Source organism: Cydia splendana, chromosome 26 (genome assembly GCF_910591565.1).
Source record: "Cydia splendana chromosome 26, ilCydSple1.2, whole genome shotgun sequence".
NCBI classification, from domain to species: Eukaryota; Metazoa; Arthropoda; class Insecta; order Lepidoptera; family Tortricidae; genus Cydia; species Cydia splendana.
In genome coordinates, this window is record NC_085985.1 from 1993757 (window position 1) to 2014019 (window position 20263).

The following is a 20263-nucleotide window of genomic DNA, read 5'->3' on the forward strand; positions in this document are numbered from 1 at the left end:
TACAGAAAGAAATGCTACTAGAAAAGTGGGTTAGGTTAGGTTTGAATTGCGACCCTTGCAGAAAAGAAATGCTACTAGAAAAGTGGGTTAGATTAGGTTTGAACTGCGACTCTTACAGAAACGAAATGCTACTAGAAAAGTGGGTTAGGTTAGGTTAGAACTGCGACTTTTACAGAAATAAAACGCTACTAGAAAAAGGTGACGAAGTGGATTAATTAATTGAATAGTATTATATTAAATATTTGCACATTTTTAATAAAAATGTGGTTACAATTTTGGTAGTCATAAACTATTTTTGGGTTTACAATGATTATTTTGGAGTAATTTGCTCTAATAGGATAGCAAGATTTAAAAATTTGGTTATAATTTTACATTAAAATGGGGTTTGAAATTTGGTAATCATTTACAATTTTTGGGTTAATAATGATTAGTTTGGTGTCATTTCCTTTAAAAGGATAGTAAAATGTAATAAAATTGGTAATCATTTCACATTAAAATGGTGTTATAATTTTGGTGATCATTCATTATTTTAGGGTGTTAAAGTATATTTTTTTGGTATTAAATTTTACTAAATCTGGTGATCAGTTAAATAGCAGCCTATTATATCGTCACCTAGAACCCATAGTACAAGCTTTGCTTAGTTCGGGGCAAGGTTGGTCTGTGTAAGACGTCGTTTAATGTTTATTAATATAAGCGGGGTCGTAAATGTCATAATTGTTTTCCACTGTACGAGTACGTATAGGCACGTATAGGTATGATTCTAGTATCAGGAAATAAATATTCCGGTCCTGTGAAAGATGACAGTGGATGAGATTCTTCCATCTGATGATCGGGTATTGTTGATGGCAGAGTTGGCAGAGGATCATCATCATCAGGTCCAGGCGGTACAGGCATAGCCGTTGCTAGTTTTGGTGTATTAGATTGTGGCGTATGCAATGCCGTTTCCATCAGATGATCGGGTATTGTTGCTGGTGTTGATGGCGGAGTTGGTAGAGGATCATAATCAGGTTCAAGCGGTACAGGCATAGCCGTTGCTGGTTTTGGTGTAGGAGATTGTGGCGTATGCAATGCTGGGACTGTCGTTTTAGAATCTTTAGGAGGTAAGTATACCGGCCCGGTGTGGTGGTAAGATGGTGTACAAGATTCATCAATTTTATGATGATCGTGTATTTTTGTAGTTGTAGTTGACGTAGGAGTTGGTAAACTATCATTATCATTAGGTTCGGGCGGTACAGGCATAGCCATTGCTGGTGCTGCTCCAGATAATCCGGGCGTGGGTTTAAATGGGTACCTCCATTCAATATCTTCGCGAGGTAAGTTTTCAATCTCTTCAAAGGATGGGGTTGTCATAGAAGGTGACTTTTCTTCCATTAGAATACTACTCTCAGAAGTGTCTGTTGTGGGTATAGTAAATCTTGAAGATGAGATTGATAGTACGGGTGTGTCAGGAGGCTCTCCCGCTGTCGCATCATCAGGGGGAACAAGCTTAACTATCACTGGTGAAATTGTAGTAAAATCTTCATCAGGTATATCTCCTCGCTCATCAGGACGTGTAACAGTAGTTGATTTCACATCTGGAACTTTCGTTTCAATATTTGGTGGTAAATATTCAGGAGCTTTTGATGTAGTTTTATCTATTGGTGGTAAATAGTCAGGCGCGTTGAAATCATGAACAGGTTTTGAACTAGAATTGCGGATTGATATTGTGTTGGACATCACCGTACAACAACCAGAGACTTGTTTTTGAACATTTTCGTCGCTCTTGAATCGCTGGTAACCAATTTTAAATGACTTGATATCTTGTTCATTTCGATAGGTTCTGGAGTTTAACAAAATGCGTTTTGGCTTCGAATGTTTATTTCTTCTAATGATGAGTACATTATCCTTCAGTCCAATCGTGATTTCGTTCGCATTTTGATTTCTAGTTTGCATAGAACTTTGATTATTCTCTTTAAGCTCTTGAAGATTATTAAATTGATTGGTAGACACCAATAGCTGTTTAAGAAAATGTTGACTACCTCTTGTCCGTAGTTTTTGACTACCGTGCTGACTTTCATTTGTTTCTATAGAATGTTCCAATTTATTTTCTATTCTTGCTACTCGTACAAGTTTTGTTTCAAATTTATTTCGACTTCGTGAATTTTGACTGCTTATTTGATTCAAACTGACATTTTGTGTTCGGCTGGAGTCTCGAGGGTCGTATTGTGTCAAGACTATCAAGTTTCCATAACAGTGCTTCTGGAAGTCTGAAACATTAAACAATATATTGTTTCGATAGTTCACACCGAAAGTTTTAAAATAATAGGGGATTGTATTTGAACGGGCCATGGGAAAAGCGAATGGCAGCCGATTATAAAAAAGATAGAGACAATATTTTAATTTAAAATGCGTAAAATTTTTAAATTATAATAAGGAGTTAAACTGAATAATAAATTTAGTATTTGACAGTAAGTTTTAATACGAACTAATGATATCTTATTCAGAAATAATCCAAAAATTGATGATTTTTTTTAAAGAAAGAAAATGCTCACCTACATAAAATATAATTATATAGGTACATCGTACTTAAAATATTACATTCTCAAAAGTGAAGTTTGTATGTTTTTATTAACTCATTGTAAAGTAAAATTGTAATTTACCATAAATAAACTTTAAATGATTATGAATTTTAAATTATAGATTTAGACTAGACAAAAAAATTCAAAATCGCTCTCCTTCTTGATGCGACTGGCAAATCATATTACTTTTTGGCAACCGGGTTTTTTAACCTAATTAAACCCCGCTGAATCCGAATTTGCCGGTTGTCCGATCGAAATCTTTACCGGAAGTGAGATATTTGATATTAAAGGTCCCTATTTTTAGTTTTTCGTAAATAACTCTTAAACGGTGGCGCATAGCAAAAAATGTTCTATTACATAAGTAATTTGCATAAAATTGCCTACAAGAAAGATTCAGTACAATTTTTCGCTAGGATCAATATTCAAAGAGATATTAACGCGGGAAATTTAATTATAATCACTTCTACTTAAGGTCCCTTTTTTTAGTTTTTCGTAAATAACTCGTAAACGGTGGCCAATATCAAAATATATTGTTAAACATTAATAATCTACACAAAATTTTGTACAAAAAAGAGTCAGTACACTTTTCCCCGGGATCAATATTTAAAAAGATAATAAAGAGGGAAAGTTAATTATAATAAATTCTAAGGTTCCTTGTTTTTATTTATTCGTTAATAATTTATGTAAAGTATGACTCATAGCAAAAAAGTCTTATACATAAATAATAAACATAAAATTTCCTACAAGAAACATGTAGAATACTTTTCGCTAGGATCAATATTTAAAAAGACAAAGCAGCGGGTAAGTTAATTATAATCAATTTTAAAGTCCCTTTTTAGTTTTTTGTAAATAACTCGTAAACGGTGTCCCATAGCAAAATAGGTTTTAATGAATAAATAATCTACATAATTTTCTCCAAAAACATCTTGAACCTTTTTTCTCTAGGATCAATCTTTAAAACAATATTAAAGGAAGAAAGTTAATTACAATCAGTTCACAGGTCACTTTTTATAAGTTATTCGTAAATAGCTCGTAAACAGTGGCCCGTTGCAAAAAAAACTGGTCAAGTGAGAGTCGTACTCGCGTTTCAAGGGTTCCGTACATCACACAATTTATAGCATTTTTTTTTGTACGTGTAACGTGAGTAAAACTTTGAAATACCTGAATGGGTCAGCTCAAAAACCAGATGTAACATGAAGTGTTGGCGCGATGGCTTATATCTCTGCAACTATGCAAAGTAGCAAAGTAGCTTGGATAGGAATATTAAATGCCGAATAAGTGTTTTAAAAGCGAAGGTCGAAAAGAGACAAACATATCTTATATTTTTAAACGAGCAATTCTGTGCATGGTCCTGGGTTCGAATCCCGGTAAGGGTATTTATTTGTGTGATGAACACAGATATTTGTTCCTGAGTCATGGGTGTTTTCTATGTATATGATGTATTTATCTATATAAGTATGTTTATATCGTCGCCTAGTACCCATAGTACAAGCTATGCTTAGTTTGGGGTTAGGTCGATCTGTGTAAGATGTCCCCAATATTTATTTATTTATTTATTTTATATATTTATTTATATTTCGGAATCTCGGAAACGGCTCTAACGATTTCGATTATATTTACTATATGGGAGTTTTCGTGGGCGAAAAATCGATCTAGCTAGGTCTTATCTCCGGGAAAACGTGCATCTTTGAGTTTTTATGTTTTCCGAGCAAAGCTCGGTCTCCCAGATGTTAGTGCTAAAACAACAGTACAAGTACCTAATCAATCAATAGTACAAGTACCATTGCGGCTGTGTGCCAGATACAGCCTAGTCGACATTTTTTGTCTTGAATCGGACTCACGCTTGAACCTAAAGGCACACTTCTTCGGGACGCTTCGGACCTTCGGCCTTATGCAGATATCGGCCTAGGGCCTTCGCAATAGCTGTCTACACCACTTTTCACTTAAACCATTGCTTCTGCGTCCCTAAAATTACCTAAACGCGTTTTTGTTCCTAAATCCGTCTCACACTTGACTGTAGATTTCTAATAGGTTTTCCTGTCATTTTTCGGTAAAGAACTATTTTGTGTATTTTTTTTTAAATTTTAGACCCAGTAGTTTCGGTGATAGAGGGAGGGGAATGGTCATTTTTTGTCTACTTTATTAAATAACTTCTAAACTATTTATCCTAAAATTATAAAAAAAATATGTTTGAGATTCTCACAATGAGCCCTTTCGTTTGATATATAACACAATATAGTTTACTAAACTTTGTTTTTTAATTTTCTTATTTACCCCCCAAAAGTAGCCCCTATGTTAAAAATTCATTTGTTGACGTTACATGTCCGTCTTTGGGTCACAGACTTACATATGTGTACCAAATTTCAACTTAATTGGTCCAGTAGTTTCGGAGCAAATAGACTGTGACAGACGGACAGACAGACGCACGAGTGATCCTATAAGGGTTCCGTTTTTTCCTTTTGAGGTACGGAACCCTAAAAATATTGTACATAAATATTGAACATAAAATTATCCACAAAAAAGGTTCTTTACACTTTTTCGCTACGATCAATATTTAAAGAGGTATTAAAGGGGGTAAGTTAATTATAATCAACTTCCAGGTCCCTATTTTTAGGTTTTCGTAAATGACTCGTAAAATAAGGCCCATAGCAAAAAAGTTCTTAATGTTCTGTTTTACATGAGTAAATAAATAATCGGCATAAAATTTTCTACGAAAAACACATTGAACACTTTTCTCTAGGATCAATATTTGAAACGATATTAAAGGAAGAAAGTTCATTACAAACAATTCACATGTAACTTTTTTAGTTTTTCGTAAATAATTTGTAAATTAGGACCCATAGCAAAAAAAAATCTCATACATAAATAATTTACATTTAATTTCCTATAAGACACATGTGGAATACTTTTCGCTAGGATCAATATTTATAAAGCTATTAAAGCGGGAAAGTAAAATAATGTGTAGAATTGATTATAATTAACTTACCCCCTTTAAAACCTCATTAAATATTGATCGTAGCGAAAAAGTGTACAGAACCTTTTTTGTGGACAATTTTATGTTAAATAGTTTTTTGCAACGGGCCACCGTTTAAGAGTTATTTACGAAAAACTAAAAAGGGAGTTTAAAATTGATTATAATTAATTTACCCGCTGCTTTGTCTTTTTAAATATTGATCCTAGCGAAAAGTGTTCTGCATGTTTCTTGTAGGACATTTTATGTTTATTATTTATGTATAAGATTTATTTTGCTATGAGTCATTCTTTTCAAATTATTAACGAAAAAATAAAAACAAGGAACCTTAAAATTTATTATAATTAACTTTCCCTCTTTATTATCTTTTTAAGTATTGATCCCGGGGAAAAGTGTACTGACTCTTTTTTGTACAAAATTTTGTGTAGATTATTAATGTTTATATTATTTGATATTGGCCACCGTTTACGAGTTATTTACGAAAAACTAAAAAAAGGGACCTTAGAAGTGATTATAATTAAATTTCCCGCGTTATCTGTTTGAATATTGATCCTAGCGAAAAATTGTACTGAATCTTTCTTGTAGGCAATTTTATGCAAATTACTTATGTAATAGAACATTTTTTGGTATGCGCCACCGTTTAAAAGTTATTTACGAAAAACTAAAAAAGGGACCTTTAATATCAAATATCTCACTTCCGGTCAAGATTTCGATCGGACAACCGGCAAATTCGGATTCAGCGGGGTTTAATTAGGTTAAAAAATCCAGTTGCCAAAAAGTAATATGATTTCCCAGTCGCATCAAGAAGGAGAGCGATTTTGAATTTTTTTGTCTAGTCTAAATCTATAATTAAAAATATATAAAAAATATGGCTTTAATCTTTCCAACAAAAAAAACTTTAATGACTTACAGTTATGTACTCACCTAACGCAACTAAAAAGAAAAAGATCCTTAACATCATTCTTTTTTTTGACATAACACCACAGAAAACCGCCTAGTAACTGTCACTACGGCATAAAAAAAATTAATCATAACTTTTAAAAGTATTCTAATGAATTTTCATATTATAGCAATTACTTTTTTACAAGACTACTTCCAAGCAGTTACAATGGAATACTAAGATTCCTTTGTGATGATTTTATTATCTATTACTAATGTTGTTTATCGTATAATGGACTATACCTATACACAACCTAAGACACAGTATAAGTACAACGACAGTAGGTAATCTCCGTCCATTTAGTAAGGTAATGTTTGACGTTCAAATCTCGAACGCAATGACAATGGCTGCTCGACCATGCGCGAATTACATTTATTTCCTAAAATACATTTTGTCTCAGTAAATACTAGTTTTTATTATATAAATTAGTTACACAGCAGAACAGTAACTAAGGCACCGCGACCTACAAAACATTGTTCTCTGAATCAAAAATAAATTAAGTAAGTACCTATACATTCAACTATACAGGGTGATTGGAAATTCGCCGTATTCCTTGAAAGGGGTTATTCTATGGGTCATTTGCAATGATTTAAGTCCAGTCAACTAGGGGTCAAAACTCATTGGTTTTCAAGTTATTTGAGTTTTTAGTTTTATGTTTAAAAAACCCGCCTTTCGACTAAAAAATGGTAATTGTGAAAAAACTACTCAAATTTGGAATAAAAAAAAGCATTCATCTAATAGCCAATAAACTACTGACTACGTGAAATAAAAAAAAATGCCAAAACTTTTCAAAATTTTCCAAAAAAAAGGATTTGAAGGCACAATTTTTTTGTAATTTTCCCAAGACTTTGTAACATTTTAAGGCATTACTTAAAAAAAAAGTATAACACTTTGCGTACAAAATATAGAAATGAGTTCCTCAGTTCCTCAGCTTTCCAAAAAAGTACGAATGTCGACATTTTCTCTTACACTTTTTGAAATAATAATAATAATAACAGAGCAGGCGGAAGACTTGACCTAGCGTACGTGACTATTAATCGGTTTGTTTATGTCACTTTATTATCTCCATGGGCTTTATTTGTCCCTTAATCGGTTTGTTTATGTCATTTTAGCATCTTCTTGGGCTTTATTTGTCTTCGTTACCTTATCTTATCTTATTTTCTTGGGGTAGGGGTCACATCCTTGCCTTCGGTGACACAGACTAACTTATTAAGGGTCATTACGGTAATTAGTTTCTACGTAAGTATTTTTTATCTTCGGTACCTTATCTTATCTTATTTTCAAGGGGTGGGGGTGCTTTCCATGGAGTAGGGTTGGGACCAACCGAGCCTTATTTAATCTTCGTGCAGTAAGTAATCAATCACTTAGTTTCAACTTTCTTTCCATGGAAAGCACCCCCACCCCTTGAAAATAACATAAGATAAGGTACCGAAGACAAAAAAGGCTTACGTAGAAACTAATTACCGTAATGACCCTTAATTAGTTAGTCTGTGTCACCGAAGGCAAGGATGTGACCCCTACCCCAAGAAAATAAGATAAGATAAGGTAACGAAGACAAATAAAGCCCAAGCAGATGCTAAAATGACATAAACAAACCGATTAAGGGACAAATAAAGCCCATGGAGATAATAAAGTGACATAAACAAACCGATTAATAGTCACGTACGCTAGGTCAAGTCTTCCGCCTGCTCTGCTATTATTATTATTATTTCAAAAAGTGTAAGAGAAAATGTCGACATTCGTACTTTTTTGGAAAGCTGAGGAACTGAGGAACTCATTTCTATATTTTGTACGCAAAGTGTCATACTTTTTTTCAAGTAATGCCTTAAAATGTTACAAAGTCGTGGGAAAATTACAAAAAAATTGTGTCTTCAAATCCTTTTTTTTGGAAAATTTTGAAAAGTTTTGGCATTTTTTTTTATTTCACGGAGTCAGTAGTTTATTGGCTATTAGATGAATGCTTTTTTTAATTCCAAATTTGAGTAGTTTTTTCACAATTACCACTTTTTAGTCGAAAGGCGGGTTTTTTAAACATAAAACTAAAAACTCAAATAACTTGAAAACCAATGAGTTTTGACCCCTAGTTGACTGGACTTAAATCATTGCAAATGACCCATAGAATAACCCCTTTCAAGGAATACGGCGAATTTCCAATCACCCTGTATCTATAATAACAAAAATAGGATATATTTTAAACTGAAATAAATGTCATATATGTACTTAATAAATATAATTAATTTCTTTAAATATAAAATTAAAAACAAAAACAAAATGGGAAATGTAGACAAAATAAGATTTGATATACTTCATACAGTTTATATTGTCTGGGAGAGGACACTGACTTCTGTAACACGGGTCTTTACCTAGCTCAGAAGTCAGGGACTTCAACACCTACCTGTAACTTGTATATGTCAATAAAAATAATTTTATTTTATTTATTTAATAAAAATAAGTGATCAAGCCCTCCAGTGCCCCAGGCTGGAATCGAACCAGCGTCCTCTACTATCGCTAGGATATATTTTATTTTATATTAAGTATTTTATTATTTTTTTGTAGGATTATTTTGGTATGAAAATTGTGTTTCAAATGTAAAATTCAAATTTACCAAACTATTAAAAAAAGAACAAAAAATGCATAATTAAAAGTGAAGACGCCTAGAAGATGGTGGTGATTTAAGTAATAATATACCTACGACCCCTATCTCTATCCAAGTTAATGCCTGATTTTGAAGATGAACTACTTTTCAATAAATCTATCTATTATAGCCTGTTCTGTTACACATTAGCATTGCTCGTACAGTCAGCAGCAAAAGTTGCTAAGCGGGCGAGGTGTTCAAAATGATCTTGACGTGACTTTATTGTTAAGAGAATAAGAGCGTGTCAAGGTAATTTTGAACACCTCGTCCGCTTAGCAACTTCTGCTGCTGACTGTACGTAGGACCATTTTTGTAGCCGACTAGTGAATATCCCGCGTGTTTTATTAATTAGTCATCTTTTAATTCTTTATTCTCAAGTTTATTGCAACCGTAAAATGCTAGCTTTAGATAACAAATTAACCTGGTTATTAATTCAGCGAGGTAATGCTGCCAGCGTCTACAGCACCTTGCCGATGGCACAGAATAAATAATAGTACTAGGTACAGTACAGAACACTCACTCTCTAACAAAACGCGTCTGTTACGATCAGGACAGATAGGGCCGCTAGGTGGCGACAGCGCCACGCGCGGCTTATGGCTAGCTACCAAAATTGGTGTGGAACGGATGTACTTTTAGCTACCTACCTGTTGCAAAGCGACGAAATCGCGGAGTGAGCCAAGCCTGCCGAGGGGTGATTTTTTATTGTACCTAGTTTAGGGATGTTTTATTGTTATTAATTTAGGATACTTTAGTTACTTTTAGTTTATATACAATATTTATAAGTGTTCAACTTGAATTTTGGGTCCATTTTTGTCCACAGGAATCAATTTTGGGTCCATTATTCTTTATTATATTTTTGAATGACCTTACTTTCCATATAAACAAAGTTGTGCCCAATACAAATTTAGTAGTCTTTGCCGACGACACAAATGCCATTATCTCTGCCAATAACATGATGCATCTCAACAACAGTGTTAACGCAGCCCTAAAAGCCTTTAGTAATTGGTAGCTCAATACTACAAAAACTAATGTAATGCTGCTATCAGCGACCGCAAACAAGTCTGATACACTGGATGTCATCTTAAACGGAGTTGAAATAGAACAAACAGATGTAGTCAAATTCCTAGGTATCCATATTGACTCCCAACTCAATTGGAAACATGAGATAGAGGAACTACGCAATTCAATAAGCTCTGCTTGTTATGCGCTCCGCAGTCTACGCGATGAAGTCCAGACGAAACAACTAAAGATGGTCTACCATGCATTAGTAGAATCTAAGTTGCGTTATAGCATAAAACTCTGGGGAAACAGCTACAAATACAATGTGGAAGCCATGTTTATTATGCAAAAAAGGGCTATTAGAACAATAGTTCGCATTCCCCAATATGAGTCTTGTAGGGAACATTTTATGCGGCTGAAGATATTAACATTGCCCTGTTTGTACATACTTGTTCTTAAATTGTTTATACGACAACGGTTTCACTCACTTGAATTTTTAGTCGCTATTGGCGACATGTTTCGGGCCCGTCGGGGGTCCTTCCTCAGGCTCGAGTGCTCGCGGCGGCTGCAACTCGTGCACTGATCGCGCCGCCCGCCTCGTCGCTCGTTGCGCGCGCGCTGACAGAGCGGGGGCGGGGGGCGCGGTGCACTCCGCAGCCGGAGTTGTCAGGTCAAGGTCTGGTAGAGTGGTAGGGCGGCTGCCTGGCTGGCTGGCTGGAGCCTGAGGAAGGACCTCCGACGGGCCCGAAACATTGAATCATTTATTCATTTGCAAGAATGTAGTACACAAAACAAGTTCTTAACAATATAAAAATGTCCAATACATTCTGCTTAACAAAGCATGCAAAGGTTTGCTTAAACTAAACTTAATTAAATTACAAATATTTTAAGTCAGGAGATACAAATATGTCAATTATCAGAATTCCAATAAACAAGAAAAAATAAAGTAAGTATTGCAAAATAAAGTAAAATTAGGCACATAAGTCATTTATTAGAATGTCAAATTTTAAATCACATATAAATATAATTAATATAAATATTCATCCAATAATTAAATGGCATTATAATTAAAATATTCATTTAGGCTGTAGAAACAATTTTGTTGAAGCCATTTTGACACTTTTTTCTTAAAAATATTGAGGCAGTCTTCTTTGAATTCTGATGGCAGCTTGTTATAAATTCTGATGCACATATAATATACATGTTTTTGGCTACATACTAGGCGGTAAAATGGTGCTGCAAGTTTATAGTTATATCTGTAAGAACGATTTGAGACTTGAGATTGTAATTTAAATAGTTGAATATTTTGCTTAACGAAAATACAGATTTCCCTAATGTATATGCAAGCTAGGGGCAGAATGCGTAATGTTTTAAAGTGCTGCCTACAGCTTTCTCTGTGTCCACCGCCACAAATGGCACGGATGCATTTCTTTTGAGCTTTAAAAGCATCATAAACTTCGGTCGAGTTACCCCAGATTATTAATCCATAGGTAAGGCTCGAGTAGACGTAACCATAATATGCGGTGATAGCTGCTTTACGAGAAACAATCTGTTTTAAGCGCCTTAATGCATAAACAAACCGGTGCAGCTTGTCACAGACGTATTTTACGTGTGATTTATAAGTTAACACGTTTTCTAGCCGTATTCCGAGAAACGTTGTGCTATCGACTTCTTCTATATTTTCTTGCATAAATTCAGTGGTGAGTGGAGCATGATTAGACTTGTGTGTTTTAAACTGAACAATTTTGGTCTTCGTTAAACACAGACCAACCCCTCGGGTTGTTGGTAGGTCGGGTGTTCTGTGTCGTTAAATTTATCTTTAGATTATTTTTAGACAGCCATTGATGCAATTTCGTCAACATGTCGCCAATAGCGACTAAAAAATCAAGTGAGTGAAACCGTTGTCGTATAAACAATTTAAAACATGTCTCACGAAAGTTTAATATCGATACTTGTTCTTCTCACGGATCTTATCAAACACTTAAAAAACTATGAAAGCCAGAAAGAGCAGGAGGCCAGAATGTCATCTAGAAGGAAAGATATACAAAACAAGATAGTGCCAAGATTAAATATTATGAAACAGGCGGCTTGTTATCAGAGCGTCTTCTTGTTCAATAGTCTACCATTAGAATATAAAACTATTACCAACTATCGCATTTTTAATGCAAGACTAAAGGGGTTTCTTTTATGAAAATGTTATTATTCTGTAATAGACTTCATAGATGATAAAGATAATTAATTATGTATATTTTCTTTTCTCGTATGATAACTGCCTGTATGACTTAAATGATCTCATTAATCTAGACATGTAATAACTATTAATAATAAGTACCTAAATTTCTACGACATTATTAGTTCTGTCTTATGGAGGTGTACCTAGTATATTTTTATACTGTAAATTCCGGAAAGAGAACCTGAGTACGCAGACAAGCCAGAACAGAGCACTCTGGCGCAGACATACAAGGAGACCCGACCCCAGATAAACTGGGAAGAGGGACAGGCAAAGAAGAAGAAACATGGTCAATTAATTAAATAAATATATTATCCGTCATATTATCGTCAGAGACGCGTTGGACAGAAACCGGTGGAAACAGATCATCCGCTCCAGATGCAACCCTGATAGGTACTGACCACGATCCTCAGACATGAGGGACCGACCAAAGAGAGAGAGATTATCCGTTCAGTAGTTTTAGAGTTTATCGCGGTCATACAGACAAACGGAGAGACGCGGCGGGGGACTTTTGTTTCATAAGATATAGTGATAAAGTCGGGGTGTTTAAGAGCTCGTGATTCTAAGTCAATAGAAATAACGAAATTTTCCAAATAAAAAAGTGTACTAGTACAACTTTAAATATAATGGTGAAGTAACTTATTGTATCTTATATCTTTGAACGAGCAGTTCTTGTTTTTTTTTTTTTTTTTTCTTAATTTTTTAATTTATTTTACAGAAAAGTATGGTACATTTTAAACTTATATTAGGTTCGCCAAACTTACGTTTAACACGTTTACGTTACGTTTACGTTTTTTTATATACAGGGTCATTTTTGGGCCGTTAGCCATATTGTGCGAGGTGATTAGGTAGGTCATACTGAACAACTTTTTCTATGGGACCAACCCCGAAATTCCAAAAAAAAACAAAATTTATGAGTTGTTCAGTATGGCCTACCTAATCACCTCGCACAATATGGCTAACGGTCCAAAATTGACCCTGTATGTACATTCCTATTTCGGGCCTTCGGGGATCTCGGAAACGGCTCTAAGGATTTCGATGAAATTTGCTATATGGGGATTTTCCGGGGCGATACATCGATCTAGCTAGGTCTAATCTCTGGGAAAACGCGCATTTTTGAGTTTTTATATGTTTTCCGAGCATAGCTCGGTCCCCCAGATATTTATTTTTATTTGTTATCATCACATATCGTGGTTGTTTTGCCTTGTGGTGATAAACTTGATAAACAATAGATAAATATTGGGAATCGTCAAATGAATTCGTCATGTCTAGATACATTTGTGTAATATTATCGTCACTTTGTCTTCGTTTCCTATTTATTTAATAACATTTTTACAACATAATTTAAACACTAAAACTTATAAATAAAATAATATTTATTCTAGACAAGTTTTGATTGCATAAAAATAATTAAAAATGCCAGAAAAGGCGATGAAAGAGTGGTTCTTGAAAGTGCCTTGGGGAAAGTTAGCAAGTAAGTTTTTATTTTATTTCAGTTACTTATTGTATATTAATTTGTAATTTAGTATCCTTTTTTTAGCTTTACCAAATAAATCACTCTTTCAGATATTGTTATAAGTACTTTTTTGTATGTCTTTCCCATCACGGAACAATGGTGTTCCGGACCTTTGGGAGGCGTGCGCGGAGCCGAAGCCAACACGTAGAGGCCCTTTTGACACTTTAATGAAATGTAAGGGGTACACCGAGCGGAGGCTGCCCTTGCCCGTGTCATGGGACGCACGCAGAGGCAGCACCCGCCAGGGTGTAAGGACTATTGAGAGTTGATGGAATCTAAAATGAACTAGGTTATTGGGTGAAAGCGATGGACTAAGAATTGAGCTATGGGGTAAAAAACCGGACGCCTGCCTAATAAAACGGTATGCAATTTTATTTCCGGCAGACGGTGACTCGCCCTCACTTATAAGTACTTATTATTAACAAACTGTTTACGGAAAAGTTATTGAATGCTTCCATAATACTTTTATTTAATGTTTATTTGGGCGCATCGCATGTTAGAGTTCAACCAAGATAACTCTACAGCGATTTCGATAGCCCAGCACTGTGGAAGTGTTATTTATACGTCATACCTAATATATAAGTTTGACGTTTAAAATAACACTTGCACAGTCTGTGCTATCAAAATCGCTACAGAGTTATCTTGGTCTAACTGTAATCAACTAGTTGCTTCCAGTGTTGTCCTGGGGAGATCCTTCAATGCCTCCAATGCTGCTGGTGCACGGATTCATGGACACAGCAGCCACCTTCATTCCCCTGGCGAACGCCATGCCTGCTACTTTCCACTACGTCACATTTGACTTGCCTGGTACTGTATATTTAAACGGCCTCCTAGCTCAGTCGTAGTGACCCTGCCTACGAAGCAGGAGGTCCCGGGTTCGAATCCCGGTCCTGGGGAAATCCTTCGCCCCCTCCAACGCTGCTGGTGCACGGATTCATGGACACAGTCGCCACCTTCATTCCCCTGGCCAACGCCATGACTGCTACTTTCCACTACGTCACGTTTGACTTGCCTGGTACTGTATGTACAGTATATTTGACGACCTCCTAGCATAGTCTGTAGTGACGTCCTGGGGACACCCAACGCTGCTGGTGCACGGATTCATGGATACAGCAGCCACCTTCATTCCCCTTGCCAACGCCATGCCTGCTACTTTCCACTACGTTACATTTGACTTGGCTGGTACAGTATATTTGACGGACTAGCCTAGCCGGTAGTGCCCCAGCCTACGAAGCAGGAGGTCCCGGGTTCGAATCCTGGTCCTGGGGACATCCCTCGCCCCCTCCAACGCTGCTGGTGCACGGATTCATGGACACAGTCGCCACCTTCATTCCCCTGGCCAACGCCATGACTGCTACTTTCCACTACGTCACATTTGACTTGCCTGGTACTGTATATTTGACGGACTAGCCTAGCCGGTAGTGTCCCAGCCTACGAAGCAGGAAGTCCCGGGTTCGAATCCTGGTCCTGGGGACATCCCTCGCCCCCTCCAACGCTGCTGGTGCACGGATTCATGTACACAGCAGCCACGTTCATTCCCCTGGCCATCGCCATGCCTGCTACTTTCCACTACGTCACATTTGACTTGCCTGGTACTATTTGACGACCTCCTAGGCTATATAAACACCGTTTTTTCACGCTTCTGTTTCATTATTTCTAAAAATCTACAGTTTAAATGGGGGTTGGTAAAATTTTACTACCTATGGTAATAGTATATTTCTCTCCAAATATAGAGTTTGTAACTGAGTTTGTTTGTACCTCTCTCACTAACCTCTTAATTGAAATAAACAATTTTTTTTTAATAAGCTCAGTCTGGTTGGAGGCTTGGCTGTATGAATAAGTATGAATTAATTAATCTTTTTTGCAAGCTGTTTTATTAGGTCCAGAAGTCCAGACCTCAGCTAACTTCTACTAGAAAATTACCACACAAATCCTCCTCCGGATGTTCTCCTCTACAGGTCGCAATTCTCAATCGATTCTTTTGACTTTTTGTGAGCAGGTTCGATGAATAAATAGGTTTTTTTTTTTAAATCATTTTTTGGAAATTCTTCAGTCATAGGTACATTTAGTGTTAAGCTATGCCCGCGAGGTCTAAAGCTCACAGAGCCCACAAATTTTTTCGTTTCTTTGTCAGGCCACGGACACTCGGACACGATGCCGGGACCACCGATATCCCCCCTACATTTGGTGGAAGCTATACGGCAGATGGTTGAGCAACTACGATGGGACTCATTCTACTGTGTCGCTCACTCCATGGGGTATCTCATTAGTGAGTATTTCAAACTATAGTTCGTTTTTTTTAGCATTAGAAATAAGGTAAACAATCTTGATGTGTCTTTTAATTGAAAAACACATTTTAAAAATAAGTTACGGCAAATATATGTAACAATTATGAATCTAATACAATAATTTATATTCTTCTGCTTTCATAAGTAATAGCAGGCGTGTCTCACTCCGCGATTTCGTCGCTTTGCTACAGGTAGCTAAAAGTACATCCGTTCGGCCCCAATTTTGGGGTTTGCCATAAGCCGCGCGTGGCGCTGTCGCCACCTAGCGGCCATATCTGTGCTGATCGTGACAGACGCGATTTGTTAGAGAGTGAGTCTTCTGTACCTACCTACCTACTATTATTTATTCTGTGGTAATAGTTACTGATTTTTAAAAAGCGTTTTTCAATAAAAAGACATGTCAAGATCGCTTTCCTTCTTTCAAGTTCTTTCTAATGCTAAAAAAAACGAACTATAAATTATTCTGAATTTATTTAATGCATCGTGAAGAAACCGGACTAATTAATCCCAATAATGCCTAGTTCCCCTCTGGCTTGGAAGGTAAGATAGCAGTCGCTTTCGTAAAAACTAGTGCCTTTGTCAATTCTTGGGATTAGTTGTCAAGCGGACCCCAGGCTCCCATGAGCCGTGGAAAAATGCCGGGACAACGCGAGGAAGAAGAAGATTCTGAATTTGTTTGTTTTCTTTTCAAGGTATTTTTCAATTTAAATATAATTTGTTGCTTAGCATAAATCTTGTAATTGGAAAGATATTTCCGCTAATATTATTTGAGCCAAGTTGTTAAGGCTCCTGTTTTTTGTTGATTAATTTTCGCATACCATTTTGTTACACTTGTTGAGCATCATTTTGTCTCTTTCGGTGTACGCCAGCTCGTTGGCACGTGCACATTTATGGCTTGCATAGGCGCGACTAAAGACCATTTGTACAATTTTGTACAATTTTAAAGCTTACACTTTGGAACGCCTATAGTTATAATATCATTACGTGTACTTTCACTACTTTCTAACATTGCAGGCGCATATTACAACGCAGTATACCCCGGTCGAATACGAAGACTGGTGTCCATGGCTGGCGCGATCAGCATTCAGCTGTACGGGCTGGCAGAGCTGCCGAAGGACTGGTTCGAGATCAGCATCGCCAGCTACTACCGTCGCTATTTACAGTACGTACCTAAAGTCTATTTCAATAGAACTTGCTAACTATGTAAACAAACCGCCATATTGAAATTGTCTCTGAATGATGAATTTACTAGTGATGGGCAAGACTCCTACTTATTACTTTACTAATGTCAAACCATATCGAATAATAAAATACCAAAAGCAAAAAACAAGTAGTTACTTCTTTTTAATTTGTTTAATCACGATCAGAAGACAAATTAGCACTTAAGAATGATGTATTGATGTATTTTATAACCGCGGCGGTAGGTACAGATCATGGGTTGGGTAGTGTGTAGCGGGTTTATATCACAAACTTTAGTCACGACACTACCCATCATAGACAATTGTAGAATTTAAAAGAAACAAAACCGTGTTTCCATCAGGTCCTTCACCTAACTTATGAAACCATTTAAAACTTTTAATTAAATATCCAAGATACAGTTATACCTGGTCAAACCAATTTGTCAGTAAATAGGAACAAAAAAAACAATACCCATCCTTTTCTTTTGGGTGCTAGTACTAGTGTAAGACAAAGATAGTATGATTATCTCTATCAATGTTTGAAATCAGACAGTCCTTTGACACACTCAAAAAAAACAGTTTAAGGCACAGTATGTGTAAGTTACTCTATGGCTTACTAGCTATCTTAGTCCTGCACCTTGGCGGCAGAACATTACAGTAATAACTCCCTATACATCCTTTATTTTACAGGCCTCCACCACCCTTAACCTACACATATAAGAAGGCAATGGAATCCCTTGCTATGGCTCGAGACGTGAGTGAGGAAGACGCCACTATCTTGGCGTCTCGATGCCTTGAATCAGTCGACGGAGACTTCAGGTGAGATTTGCAGTGGTGGCAGCCCTAATAGGCCCCCAGGCCTTGTTGCCAGCAGCCATCTTTCTCAACACCCATCGTATAGACTGCCACCTCTAATATCGTGCCTCCCTATACTCTGTATCTTTAGGTATTTAAATAAGAGTAAACAAAATCTACCCTCAAATGGCTCATTAAGCCAGTTGTGGGTAGTTGAAAATATTACATGATCAAATAATGTAGGTCAGGTCGTTCAGTGACAGATCCACGCGGTTTTGTATTTGGTTGGTTAACCAATAAATGTTATAACTACCCGAAAATGTACAAATTGTTCGTTTACTTTTTTTTATTACCTAAAGATACAGACTATGGGCCCGGGCCTACTGGACCTTAAGGCAAATCCGCCACTGGGTGAGTACCTAGTTGATTTTATGTTCTAGTCAACTTCAGCATATTTACTGACTTCACTGGGCCAAAAATTTAATGATCTTGGCCTCTGGCACAAACGCCACTCTGCCCTATTCTTGCCAATAGGGAATATTACGCAAAACTCTGGGGGTCTATGGCGAAACAAGGAAATCGAAATTTCGTTATCTAACCTCTCTATCACTCTTGTATATTCGAGCGATAAAGAGGCAGATAACTAAATTTCGATTTTCGCGTTTCCCGGTAAGCCCTTGTTTACAAACCGCCTTGATGCATCATGTCATATTTTTTTGTCTGTGAAAACTTGTCAAAAAACTACTACTAGCTTACTAACTTACTAGCTAAGAGCTTATAGTGCTGCACTCTAGCGGCAGAACATTGCGGTCATACCCCCGATTCACGCCAGGTACCTACTCCTAGGGCGGTAAGGTGTTTAGGGCCTCGTCACGTCACTCTAGCCGTAACGGGGACGGGACGCCCGTAGAGATAAATATGTAAGTTGGGTGACAATGCAATATCATTGTACCATCGAGCTGATCTGATGATGAACACAGGAGGTGGCCAAAAGAACTCTGTGATAAAATAACGTACCTAACCTAAAGGATGACTCACGCTAGACCGGGCCGGAGCTAGGCATATTGAAAGAAAATACAGTCATCGATGTAAAATGACATTTTTGACACAAACCTTGTATATTTCCAGGTTCACATGGGACGTGAAAGCAAAGAAGATCTACGTACCCCCCATCGCAGAAGACCTAGTATACTCTATTCTATCCACCCCCACTCCCACGCTTTGCCTCGTACCTACGGAGGATAAAACGCCAAGCATGTTCTTCGACTGTCATGTCAACATGTTAGTGAAATTGACCAATGAGCGCTTTGTGCTCGTCAGCGTGCCAGGCGGGCATAGCGTGCATTTGACTAATCCGGAGTTTATTGTACCGCATATTGTTAAGTTTTTTAATGAGGATGTAAGATCGAAGTTGTAATAAATGAATATTTAAGTTATGGATTAGGTACTAGCGTAGAAGACGAAGTCTAAAACTAAACAAGACTGGAGTAAAGGTAGAAATGAGATCTTCTATATGCGACCCCCCGTCAGACCTTTTGGTGAAGAAATTTTAGAGTAAAAATAGGTATTCCAGATTGGAAAATATTCTGTAAAATTTTATCGATTTTGCTTTTTATGATTTTATGATTCTGGTAGCCCACGCAGTGCAAGGGATATTCATACGTTATAATTTCATAGAAGTTTGACGTTTTAAAATAACACTTGCACCGCGTGTGCTATCAAAATTTCTGCAAACTTTTCTTGGCCTAACTCTATAGATATGTTCGAAAGTTTTTCCTCTGTCTACATGTTTCGTCTCTACTTTTCCCAACCGATTCTTGTATTTTTTTTGGAACAGATTCTACTTATAATGATACCTATATACTTACCTACATCAATATTTTTCGATTTTGATTTTAGAAAATATTAAATATGCAATGCCTCTGTGCGTGGTGCTTATTTGTAAATTATGTTTAAAACGAAGTCGACCCTATTGTTGAAAGGTTTAGATTTTTCATTTAAAAGCCTTTTACTAATAGAAAAATGTATGAGTAGGTACTTAAATGTATGAGAAAACACCATCAAAATTGAATGATAAATGGGGAAAGGCATATTCACAAATAATTTTCTGGCTGAAAGTTAAAGTCCAAATTTCTGTGACAGAGCTATCTCCA

The 20263-nt window shown here is 36.5% G+C and overlaps 3 protein-coding genes across 3 annotated transcripts in view; 2 read left to right on the forward strand and 1 right to left on the reverse strand.

Moving 5' to 3' along the window:
* Positions 1–16201, forward strand: part of LOC134803394 (gastrula zinc finger protein XlCGF49.1-like) — a 294572-nt gene extending 278371 nt beyond the window's left edge. Inside the window, exon 6 of the mRNA XM_063776213.1 lies at positions 16139–16201. The gene's annotated coding sequence lies outside the window, so the exon portion shown is untranslated. The remainder of the gene's footprint in view (positions 1–16138) is intronic.
* On the reverse strand, positions 709–1716 carry LOC134803048 (uncharacterized). The gene has a single exon (XM_063775751.1). The coding sequence runs from the start codon at positions 1714–1716 to the stop codon at positions 709–711; it is 1008 nt and encodes a 335-aa protein (XP_063631821.1).
* LOC134803049 (serine hydrolase-like protein) lies at positions 13750–19527 on the forward strand. Its single transcript, XM_063775752.1, has 8 exons — positions 13750–13807; positions 14525–14690; positions 15055–15236; positions 15280–15441; positions 15984–16118; positions 17152–17299; positions 18006–18134; positions 19239–19527. Exons 1-8 carry the CDS (start codon positions 13750–13752, stop codon positions 19525–19527), a joined length of 1269 nt encoding a protein of 422 aa, XP_063631822.1.
* The last annotated feature ends 736 nt before the right edge of the window (positions 19528–20263 follow it).